Raw genomic sequence first — 13,620 nt, forward strand, 5'->3', positions numbered from 1 at the left:
ACATGTGAAAAAGCGACGCACACATACACACGTAAATATACACATAAAAGAACATACGCATACGTAAGAATAAAACTATATGTATAGATACACAGATAATCACAAGTTAACATATATACAAATACGTACAAATATACAGATATACACACACATATACATATATACACATATATATACACACACATACACATATATAAAGATATATACAGATATAGATACACAAACACACACATATATATATACATATATATATATGCATAAACACACACACATCTGTACATATACTCATCAGCAAATACATCTATATGTACGCCTACATATATACGCAGGTATGCAATAAATATACACAGACGAGCGTCTAGCGAAATAAACCTACGTACAAGGATGCTGTTATACAGACATAAGTATATATTTAATTAAATGGTATTAGGATATTAAAAATTAAAAATGAATTATATTTAAGATAAATTTTCGATTAAAGACTATTATGGGATTCTTAAGAAATTATTAAGCAAATTAAATGTAATATGAAAATATATGCATATTAATAATAATGAGCAGTTATTAGTATCATCATTATAATGAGTTATAAAAGGTGCTAAATTCTACCATATGTGTTATGTAAAGTATTCATTTTAGTAGTTATTAATTTAAGTTTATAATATTTATTTTATTTTATTTATTTTTTATTTTATTATTATTATTTTTTTTTTGTATGAGTAGATTGGAGTTAGATGGTACATGGAGTTGGAGATCTAATCAGAATAGTAAGTTTTAGACCATGGAATTGGAAATCCTATCAGAATAGTAAGAGAATATTAATAGATGTACAAATATACAGATGCAAATATAAATAGAAACAAAACAAAATACACATTTATGCATGTACAGGTATATAATAATGGCGTCGAGAGGTTCCAGGTCGCCTGATGATGTCTCTTTGACTGAAACAGATGGCTATTTGTAGCGACCATATGTAACTGCTTACCCCCAAATAATAAATAAGTAAATAATATATATATATCGAGTTAGATATATGGTATTTATCAGGTTTACTGCTGCTAGAGAGCTCAATATGAATACAGAGGAACATTAGCGAGTTTGAACTGAACAGTTTCAAAACATGTCAGTAAATCGTAATTATTTGTTTTACTTACATTGAGTAGTCTTCTGACTAAAACTGGAGCTTTAAGTTGAAGGTTCTACCTGATGTAGGTAAAATAAATTACCATGATTAAATGGATGGACCCTGATTGGATAAGGGCGAGTACAAGTACAGGGATTTATTTATTGCAATAATTTTCAGTGAACTTTTAGTTTTTAACTGCTTCAATATGCACTCAACATTTTTCTGGGAATTAATTAGAACGTCTGTGTATTCTGGCATTTATTTCTCCCCCAACCACGAGAAATGCAACACTTAGGTCGAGAAAGTGGGGTTGAAAAGTCAGCACCCTTCTCACTCTCCAAAGGAGGGGCACTTTGACCTACAGAAAGTGCCTGGGCAACACCGTCGGCATTCCCCGGTAGGGGCGCCTCAGGCGATGAGCAATAAGTTATCCCCTACTCAAAGAGAGGAGGCGAAGCCTGAGAGGGCGGGCCTACTAGAATTGCATACTCAACAGGGAAAAAGCTATTATAGGAATGGTTGAGACCAGGGGTCTCCAAAGTTTTCAAACGATGAGGGAGGGGGGGCATATTACTAACTTTTTATAGATATGCAGGCCAAAATAAAAAAGAAATGACCTGGACGTCTTCTATACTGTTTTTATCATTAGCTTTGTTTTTTAGTGAAACCCGTTCTAAAACATCTCATTATTTTAATTATTTTCTGAAAAAAAAAAAAATATATATATATATATATATATATATATATATATATATATTTCACACATTTCCGGTTCAATTTAAAAAAAAAAATTTCTAAATATTTTTACGCTTCCCATAAAAGCTCTACGAGCCAGATTAAAGACTTTAGTGGGCTAGATCTGGCCCACGGACCATAGTATGAAGACTCCTGGACTAGATTCTGTTAATTTTGATGCCAAGGTAAAAACTTAATGGAACTGTTTCAACTCCTTCAATGCTATAAGCGGCCGCTCATTAATCTTGCACAACGGATTTTTTTTGTTTTTGTTATGTTTAATATCTATTTTATTAAATCATTCTATAAATCTTCCTTGCAAGTAAATAATAATAATAAAAATGTTTGAATATTTGTCTAATTTATTTTGTTTGAATTAGTTGAACATTAAAACAATGTGCATTCTGAGTTTTTAACCTATTTTTTCCCTCTTATTTTTTAGGTTTAAATAAACGGAGGTAAGTAAGAATAATTAATTCAATTGATTTATCGATCAACATTCATTGATCATCCAGCACATGCAAATAAAAAATAATGCCGTAATATATATATATATATATATATATATACTTTGTTTTTATATAAGCAGTAATATGACGCTACACAGTCATGGTCATGTTTCGGTCAGCTAGTTACCAGTAACTAGAGACCTCTTCAGGCGATACAGTTTATACAAAAGCAAAGTTTACAATGAAAATATCCTAGGATATGTAAAAACAAGTAAAGAGTATACCCTGCTCCACTTCGGTATTGAGCACTCTTGTATTAACCTCATTAAACTTCATTGGTTACTTAATCTCTGGAAAACAACCTCAGATATATATATATATATATATATATATATATATATGAGTAAAAATAAAATAAAAATACAAGCAATGGTTGACGTTATGTTATTTGAGAAGGAAAACCGAGAATTGATAAAATAGTAATCAACGTTTCGTCCCTATTTCAGGGGACTTCATCAGGATTTCGTAGGTAAAATGTAGAAGGAAAACGATTACAGACCATATGCGAGTGAAAAAAGAAAAAATCCTAAAGCCCTTCCCATTCTGGGCCGAAACTATAAATATGTTTGCGGAAAGGTTGGATTATTCTATGTTTCGATTCTTTATGTCTCTACGTTCACTAAGTCTTATTCCTAACTTACGTTGTGTTTCACCTGTGTATGTTTGGTGGCAGTCATTCGTTGTAGATAGAGCTGAACGGAGACTTCTAGAACCAGCACTTCCAAATACTAACACCATCACGCAAAGAAAAAGTTTCTACAATCTGTCGCAGTACGAGGGAGGAGAAAGCTGAGTAATTCGTGTTAAGCGATATACACGCCAGAAATTCTTTTCAAAGTTGAACGGATCAGTTCTTTCGACTTCTGTCTTCTCGAAAACGTCGCACTCTTCACAAGCAAGTTTTTTTCAACCGTCGACCGACCACAAAAAAAAAAAAAAGAAACGACTCACAATCTTTGTTTCGGCTTGACTTTTTATAGCCGTCAGGCGAACCCAATTGTTGTGGTAATGCGAGTATCGCTCACAAACGATTTTCTTTGTAATCTAACGGTCCCAGGTTCGCTCCCCGACACAGGCACGCACAACTCATACATTTTGTGCGCTTTTGCGCATGCTAGTCACTCTCCTCCCTGATCTCGAGATCACACATATGACAATGCTGGCCAGGCCGTTTCGTCCGGGTACTTCGCCTTAATGGTACAGATTCAGGAACTTCTTCAGTGGTGCCTTCGTTTGCCGGATCATTAAACTCGTCCTGCTCTGGATCCTCATCATCTTCTGAAGAGCTTCCGTCATCATCTTCTAAAGAGCTTCCGTCATCTGGCCGTTTGTACAGCAGTGGGCCTTCGTCATCTGACAAATTGATTTGATCATTGATTATAATATCATGTTGGCATGCTGGGCGCACATCTTTTATGTTGGCATAGTGTTCTTTCAACTGATATTTAGTGTTGACTATTTATTTTTGTCACTGTTCCTGTACCGAACTGCATTCGGCATCTTCCCCCGCGGACTTTTCACCCAAACCACATCCTTTTCCTTGTACGGATTAGCCACTGCAGTCTTGGGCACCTCACTTCATCGATACCTTTGATACGGATCCTATAATTGTATAGCATATTCGCTGGTGCTTTCATGGCTGTCTTGTCATCTTTAGGTGTGACATTGTACCAGTACACTGCCTCCAAGATTGTCCACCCTGTTCTTGCCACAATGCATTTTATAGTGCGATGGGATCGCTCGATTATACCGTTTCCGGAGGGTATGTGGACACACCGAAATCGAATGTGCACGCCCCACATTTGTGTAAAATCAGCAATTGTCTTTCCACAAAACGCTGCACAATTATCTCGGTCAGTCGGCAACCCCCTTTCGCAGAATATACTCTGCAACTCCTTAATGACGCTAGCCAAATTCTGTCAATACAACTGCCTCCAAATGGCAAAACAGCTGGGACTGCAATCTATCAATTATCAAGTACACCCAAGTACTAAAATTAATTATATCCATAGCAACCCTACACCAAGTGTCCGTGACGTTAAGCCTACCCAGCTTCCAATGCGCCAGAGCTGGATCTATGGATTGGCATTCTTTACAATCCCCAACCACCGATCGCACTTGAATTTCAGTTATTGTTGGATTAACCAACTTTACAAAGTACCATGTCCTTTTCACACCGGGATGTCCACTGGACTGATGAATTGTTTGTATCTGAGAGTCGTGTTCGTGTTCTGCGGCCACAGCGCACACAAGTTCTCTGGGTTCTGTTGCCTTACGGATCTCATCTATCAACCGCTGAGGTATTCAAGTAAGTTGGTCAACTCTGTTATCGTGAGACTTGACGAGCCTTACGTCGATTGTTAATTCATATTCCAAGACCAAATCTCGAAGCATGGAGAGGCGATGCCTGATTAACATTTCCGAGACTGCTTTTGTGTGTACTCTCGTCTGTCCAGACAAAGTGTCAGTTATCCACCGATAGACACAGGCAGAGTCAGTTCGCAAATGTATAGTTTTAGCTTTCCATTGTAATGCAAGGTTGACGCCTCACAGCACAGCATCAAGCTCAGCTAAATTTATGCGTTTGTCTCCATACACTGCACGAAGCCAGCTTGCATCCTCCTCCACAGAACCGTTGCTTTCCACAAGCACGCCTGTAGCAATAGAACTGGCATCCAACCATACTGTGACTTCTTCTCCACAGATGTACCTGTCAACTTTTACTGGATCTTAGTGGGCTACTCTCAAACAAATATCTTTGATCATTTGTGCTAGAATAGGGTCCTGCACTTCGTCATCCCATCCAGTTGTGATCATATTCGCCCTTCGTTTCACAAATGCCACACACTGAGAAATGACCAGTCAGTTTTCCGCACATTGAAAACACAATTCAGCGAATAAGTCTATTAGGTACTGTCGGAAGGTCACTGCTACGCCGCCATAACAATTTTCCGTTCTCCTCTTGGACACATAATCCCAATACACGTGAGCACAGTCTCAACTGTTCTGGGGTCTTGCTTTCCAGGTCAAACTTCTCCAAATGTTCCTTTACACGGGTTGCCGAACATATGCTTTTATTCACAAAGATATCCTCAATATATGAGGACGTAGCCTCATTTATATTCTTATCCTGACTGAGGATGGTATTAACAATGGCCCGCATTATTAGAGGGGTAACATTCAGCCTGAATCCGAGGCGGGTAAGACAATATGCCTGTCCCTTAATTTTTACTGTTTGGAACGGCCACAGAGATTTGTCAACATGTACTTGCAAATAGGCTCGGCATAGGTTCAGCACTGCAACGTTTGGTTCCTGTTGTCGCCATTCCCTCAACTTTTGTAAGCAAACATCTGCGTTGGCAGAATGCGCATCCACATACTCATTTAGCTCCCGATAATCCATAACGGGACGCACTTTCTGTCTATTCGCCTGCATAACAGCTATGAGAGGAATTAGACCTTTTGGAGGGCCAAGTTCGTCCTCAGGATATGGCAGTAACCAACCATTATCAATCCACACCTGCAATTCCCGATCGTATTCATCACGAATCGGTGTTGGCGCTGGATACTCTGCAAGTCTATTTCTCAATGTAAATGGAGGTTGGTCGCCAGCCCACTTCCACGATGTAGTCCACTTCTGAGTATCTTGGTCATATTTGCCAGAGAAGTCAGGCTCGATAATAATGATAGCAGCAAAATTGGCCTTGCTAAAATGTGGAAAAGTCACCTCCCCTGCGCTAGACACAGCTACTCCTCCCAGTCGCTTGATTGCGTCCAGTCCAAGCAATAAATCAAATCCCAGTAAGTATCCATCCACAACTAGGACTTCCATGCTAATGCTCCGTGTTGCATAAAAGGTCAACCTGCACCATTCCTACTCCACAGCAGCTTAGTGTGTTTCCATCTGCTGTGAAGACTGGGATTACTTTCCTCGTACATTCCTTGCAACATGACTTGCAGACCAGAGCTGTGCGTGTTAGTCCGTTGATGGTGACCGTGACAATTGGCAAGGTGCCATCTACACCAGTTTGGAGGATGAGATTGGCGCTCACTTCTTGCTCCCTTGCTCGTTTCCCGGACAAAATCGAGCAATGTGCCCTTGCGCACGACATTGATAACACGTGGTAGAGTTTCAAGGTCTGACCCCAACATCTCCACCTGTTGCACTATCCAACAGGCAATTGCTTGCCCTATGATTCAGTCCATTACACTTGTAACACCTCCGTGAAGTATCTGTCTCCTTGGGGTTAACTGGTGTCGATCGTGCAGCTAATGTAGCTTGCTCTGGAACTGTCGGGTTAGTCAGTAAAATAGCATGAGCGAGCGCCAGCACATGAGATAAATCCAAGTTATCCATCTGAGATGATGCCTGCAAAAAGTTTTCCGCATGTTCCGGCAAACCAGCAATAAATGCACATTGCAGGCATTGATCCGATACGCTGCGAAACAGGACTGCTAGCCTGCGCAGCTCCGCCAAAAAGACGTGAACTGTTTCACCTTGTTAGAGATGACGAGCTGCGAACTGCTTTCCAAAATCGGCCCGCTTTTCCTCACTTAATTGCTGGTTCACTGCATAAGCGCCGCCTGACAAACGCATTGGAATTACACATTCAATGCGCTTTATGCCACTTAGCTGACATATTCAGCTTTCTCCAACCACTTCACTATTGTCTGTCCAGAATCACTGCCATCAAATATAGGTATAAGTTTTGGATCGAAAGCCATAATAGCCGAGATGGCTTGTCGCTGTATGAGGGGAGGAGAAAGCGGAGTAATTTGTGTTAAGCGATATACACGCCAGAAATTCTTTTCAAAGTTGAACGAATCAGTTCTTTCGACTTCTGTCTTCTTGCAAACGTCGCACTTTTCACACGCAAGTTCTTTTCAACCGTCGACCGAATCTTTGTTTCAGAGGACTTTATAGCCGTCGGGTGAACCCAATTGTCGCGGTAATGCGAGTATCGCTCACAAACGATTTTCTTTGTAATCTAACGGTCCCAGGTTCGCTCCCCGACGCAGGCACACACAACTCATACTTTTTGTGCACTTTTGCGCATGCTCGTCACACAATCTAGCCCCTATTATAGGAAATATAATAACCAGAGAGCAAAATATGGATACAGATCCTGGGTAATCAGTCTATATATATATCCTTAATCGTCTCTCCTCATATAATTTAAACAAAATTAATAAGATAAAAGAAATTAAATGTGCATGTGCATATGTATATAAATAATCGTTTTAATGTGTATATAGATAAGCATAGAATAATCCAACTTTTCCGCATGCACATTTATAGTTTCGGCCCAGCATGGGAAGGACTTCAGGATTTTTTCCTTTTTCACTCGCATGTGGTCTGTAATCGTTTTTCTTCTACATTTTTCCTACGAAATCCTGATGAAGTCCCCTGAAATAGGAACGAAACGTTGATTACTATTTTATTAATTCTCGGTTTTCCTTCTCCAATAACATAACGTCAACAATCGCTTGTATTTTTATTTTATTTTTACTCATTCTGTCAAAATGGAAAACCGATCGTTCCTGCAAAAATATAAAAACATCCTAATCGCAGCAAATTCTCACAATAACAGGAGAATTTTTCTGGAAAAATATATTGAAGAAAAAGTCATACCCACATGCATATCTAAATTCTTTAAAACCTCAGACCATATTTTCCCGGTTCACATTGAAATATACCTTCTATCATCTGGAATATTTCTAAAACACCGGAGCTCTCATCTTTTTCGAAAAGTCAGAACAGTAATTACTGTCTATCAACAAAATTACAATTAAGAACATCAACAAATCTATCAAAAATTTTAACACCCGGCCTACTCTTAAACTGGAAAATAAACTTTCTCAATTAATCAAAAACAGCAAATGGAAAACTTCTAGCGTCCAGACCTTATTTTAAACTTTACTTCAAAACCCCTCTTGGACATTAAAACTGAAGCCCTTAGCTTCGGCTTAAAATTCGCTACCGGCAAACATTCAAACATCACCACAAATACAACCCTAAAAAATTATAGACAAGATGACTCAGATTTCACAAAGGGCTTCGTACAAGGGATAATACCATGAACAAATACCCACCCTCAAGAATTAGCATTACCAAAGAGACACATTGATGCCTTAAAGCTTTTAACAAAAAATAAAGACATCATCATTTCACAAGCTGATAAAGGGGGTGGAATAGTCATCATAGATAAAAATATATATTTAGAGAAAATGCACACACTATTATTAAGACGGAGATACATATGCTCCGACAGACTTAAAATCGATACACAGAGATATTGATACCTTCAATAAATCTATAAAAAAAAAACTTATCAAAAACGATAAAAAATGGACAGCTTACATAAAATACCACCCCACTATCCCTGTATTATACGGCCTCTCCAAAACACATAAAGAAAACATCCCTATGCGACCCATAGTCTCTAACATCGGTAGCGTCACACATAAGTTAGCACGAGTCATTGCCCATATTCTAACTCCATCAATGGTCACCATTAGTACATCACATATTAAAAAGTCTGGCGACCTTCTAAAAAAAATAAAAAATATTGACATACGAAACAAAACAATGCACAATCTAGATATAGTTTCCCTATATACCAATATCTCTATCAAAAAATGCCTTAATCTACTCCACAAACACCTAAACAAAATTACAAACGATCTACCTTTTTCCTCGGAAACATTAATACAAATAATAAAACTTATCACTGATACAACCTATTTCCAATTCAATAATTCATATTATAGACAAAAATTCGGACTCCCTATTAGTAACCTCCTTAGTGGAGTACTAGCTTGCCTATTTTTAGAATTTCTCGAGACCAGCTCTTTCAAATTCAGACTACCTAAGATCTCCACATACGTTAGATACATAGACGATTTATTTTCTCCCCATAAAAGCAAAAAATAGAACAACTCAGAAATAAATTAAATTCAGTTGAACCATCCATAAAATTTACGCACGAATCCGAACAAGACAACTCTCTAGCTTTTCTATATATACTTATCATCAGATCAGAAAACGATCTGAGTTTCAAAGTATAGGGAAGAACCACCCACAAAAACGATTACATTCATTACGCGCACCACAATGATAGAATAAAAACTGTCATGATCATTGTTTTTTTTTCTTGCGTGCCTTTAGAATATGCAACCCCCAATATCTTGATGATGAAATTAAAAACATCACGAACGCTTTTAAACCATTCAATATTCGACTTATTTCATTTCTAACGCAAAGAAAAAAGCCACAAAATATATTCTAATATAAACAAACAGAAATATAAAACAACAGATAAAGATAACTCCCGACTAAACAGATATCTCTTCATTCCTACCCATACAAATAATACTTAAATTTGCGACACTCTCAATAGACTTGGTATATATTTAATACAAACAACTTCTTCAACAATAAAACAAACATTAAAAACCACTAAGCACTCCCCCAAAAATCCTCACATCCAACGCCGGCATATAATCTATCACTTGTAATGATTGCCATTAAACATATATAGGTGAAACACAACGTAAATTAGAAATAAGTCTTAATGAACATAAAAGAGACATAAAGAATGGAAACTCCTTAAATGCACTTTTTTGCCATTGTGCTGAACATGATCACTCGTTTAACTTTGATCATGCAAAAATGATCAAATTCGTTGTAGATAGAGCTAAACGAAGACTTCTTGAATCAGTATTTATTTCAAATACTAGAACCATCGCGCAAAGAAAAGGTTTGTACAAGTTAGCCCCAATTATAGGAAATATAATAATCAGAGAGCAAAATATGAATACAGATCAGTAATCAGTCTATATGTCCTTAACCGTCTCTCCTCATGTAATTTCAACAAAATAAATAAGATAAAAAAATCGTTTCAGTAAATATGCATGTACATATGTATTTGAATAATCGTTTTAATGTGTGTATATATGCATAGAATAATCCAACCTTTCCGCACGCACATTTATAGTTTCGGTCCAGAATGGGAAGGACTTTAGGATTTTTTCCTTTTTCACTCGCATATGGTCTGTAATCGTTTTCCGTCTACATTTTTCCTACGGAATCCTGATGATGTCTCCTGAAATAGGGACGAAACGTTGATTACTATTTTATTAATTCTCGGTTTTCCTTCTCAAATAACACACACACACACACACACACACACACACACACACACACACACACATATATACAGGGTGACCCCCCCCAAAAAAAACCGGACCCCAACTCTAATTAGGCCCCGTTTCTTAATGTTTTGTCCGAATGAAATGAAACTTTGGTCATAACTAGTTTATTATATTCAAAACATCACATCAAAACACTAGGGTCTTTGGCCTTTTTTTTCTCCATTCTACAGCATATGTTCTAGATGGCCTCCATTTAGCTTTTGTTTTTTTTGGGGGGGGGTTTATAACGTAGTCGGTAATAGTTTCATCCTCGTTACGTTTCAGAGACGTTAGTTCTGTATATAGTGATATAATTTTCGGTTTCCCTTTTGATAAATAATGTTCTCTTAATATGTTCAATGCTTTCCGTCCGTCATCCAATGCATCTCTTATAATCAAAGACAGACTTCTATCGTCTAAGCATTGAATCAGTTCTTCAAAAACAGTCGCATTCTTTTCGCGAAATTTGGGGTTTTTAGGATTCTCTGTTGGAGATTGTCTCACTTTGTGTAGGTTTCGAATCCTTAGATATCCCAGAAATTTTACCTGCCACAATTCGAATTTAGATTCCGATCCGTCAAAGAAAAGACGATGGCTGGGCGCATAACCTGTTAAGTGTTGTGACATTATGTTGAACAAAGATGGCGGCGTAGTTCAGATCCGATCCTGACTGTAATTGCCAGTAACCAAGATGGTGGCTAAAAATCAAATGCGGTCCGTGACGTATTTAGCGGCAAACTGATTGAATTCAAAATTCGACAATTTTTATACTAACTTTGGAAGTTTTCATTGGGTGTTTAGCACAGCCGGTGGTTATAAAAATGATTGGCGAATTCATTCATCTCATACCCCCATTTTACAATTGCTGAGTATTCTTTTTCATTTTCTTATAAATTTTTATTTTCTTTCAAAAAAAAAAACTTCTTTCTCCACCGTTTTCAAAAATTGAGCTAACCAGTAAAAATAAATTTTTATTTATACATACCTTTTGCTAACCTTTTTTCCTCTGAGGAGAAGCACTTATCTTTGAAAAAAAATATAAAAACAATCATTCATTTTGGGTTCAGCTCCCCCCAAAATGATTGACAAATCCCCCAGGTTGCCGACAGCAGAAACAGGTATGTTGTTATGGTGTTATATGTTCTGACACGCACGCACCACTAAATGAGACGAATCATGGGCTGTAATATGGACATTAAGGATATAAGGACAACAGTCCGTTACACAACGTACATACATACATACATGATGGCAGCAAATTCGTTTTCGAACATTGCCATTACTTGATATAGTACTTATAAAAAAAAGAATAGATATACAGAAACACGAAAACAAATCAGTGATGGGCCACACGAAGGTGTTTTTTAAGCTCTGCCAAACTCTGGCATTCTTTGGCACACATTGTGCAAACATGTGTGCCACTAGCAGCATGTTCTTGCTGGTCATTTCTATGTATAGTCAAATGCCGCTTCAAACCACCTGCTGTTTTGCACGTCCGCCCGCAGTTGACACAGGTTAGGTCTGGCAACACAAGACTGCTTTGTGGCCCACTGCGCTGATGAGTAGTCTGGTGGCTCATCAGTCCAGCTCTGCTAAGACATAATCTTCCGTACACCTCACACTCCAGACCAAATTGGCCCCCCAGCCTATCCACTGCTCCTTTCACCCTCCCTTTCCGGATATCATGTTTCAGTCACTCATACTGAGTTCAGTCAGCCTCAAGTTTGAGTTTGAGACATACATACATACATACATACATGATGATTGATGATGATTCTTGTCAGACGAATGCCACTCCCTCAGTCACTGAAAATCCATGAGCCTGAAGATAGCTTTTTAGTCCTGCCAGCGAATTCACACACTGAAGCAGACATGACATTGAAGACGGCCATTGGTATGCATACATATATATATACATACACATACATACACATACATACACATGATGATTGCAACGTCTTGTCAGACGTCTGCCACTCTCTCAGACATTTAAAATCCATGAGCCCAAAAATGACTTCCATCGCCACAGGACCATTTTTATAGACAAATGCCTGAGGGAGTATCTATACACAGATGACGTTACAGAGTCTTAGTTTTGTACGACAGCTAAGTCTCTCTCTCTCAGTTCAAAATGTTGAGATCCAACAACAAGCAAGAGCAAGATAGCCAGCAACAAGTTAAACTGCAGACCAGCTTAATGCGGGTACTGATCTCCCGCTTTATGGTTTTTTTAAATCAGAGATTTGCTTCTCCTAGAAAGGTTGCCTTCACCACGGCTTACGGGAGCCCACTCCACCCCAACACATACATACATACACATGTGTATATATATATATATATATATATATATATATATATATATAAACACATACATATATACATACATATACACATAGATATACATACACATATATACACTAGTACATATATAAATATACATACAATTATACATACACACATACATATATAGAATGATGGCAGATCAATTATTACATGCTTCCAGCATTTCAGGGCTACACGTGTGACAATTTTTCCATCGCCACAGGACTATTTGTTATAGACAAATGCCTAAGAAAGTATCTATACAAAGATGAGGTTACAGAGTTTTAGCTTTGTATGACAGCTAAGACTCTCTATCGGTTCAAAATGTTGAAATCCAGTAACAAGCAAGAGCAAGATAGCCAGCAACAGGTCAAACTGCAGACCAGCTTAATGCGGGTACTGGTCTACCGCTTTATGTTTTTTTTTTTAATCAGGCTTTTGGGAGCCCTCTCCACCTCACACACACATGGAAATAAACAGATACATGTACACATACAAGCATACATACAGATGCACACAAGCATACATACGCAACAAACAGACATGACAACATGCACATACACACATACATGCATACATACACGCATGTACATACATATGCACATACACATACATGTAGAATATACATGAAGGGGTGTTCATGATGACGATGATGAGGGTTAGTACAAATAAGTGAATTTAATAGGGAAAAAAGGAAAACAATCCAATACAAACAGCACATAGTAGAGACAG

General features: G+C 37.8%; 1 protein-coding gene across 4 annotated transcripts in view; it reads left to right on the top strand.

Annotated features, from left to right (window-relative positions):
* LOC145277646 (tyrosine-protein kinase-like otk) overlaps nucleotides 1–13,620 on the top strand; it is a 158,939-nt gene that overhangs the window by 102,809 nt on the left and 42,510 nt on the right. For all 4 annotated transcript variants that reach the window (XM_080129233.1, XM_080129234.1, XM_080129236.1 and 1 more), the window contains one exon: nucleotides 2,307–2,322. In XM_080129233.1, the coding sequence (XP_079985359.1) occupies nucleotides 2,307–2,322 (16 nt within the window). The remainder of the gene's footprint in view (nucleotides 1–2,306; nucleotides 2,323–13,620) is intronic.

Source organism: Euprymna scolopes, chromosome 6 (genome assembly GCF_053919585.1).
Source record: "Euprymna scolopes isolate OS-2025 chromosome 6, ASM5391958v1, whole genome shotgun sequence".
NCBI classification, from domain to species: domain Eukaryota; kingdom Metazoa; phylum Mollusca; class Cephalopoda; order Sepiida; family Sepiolidae; genus Euprymna; species Euprymna scolopes.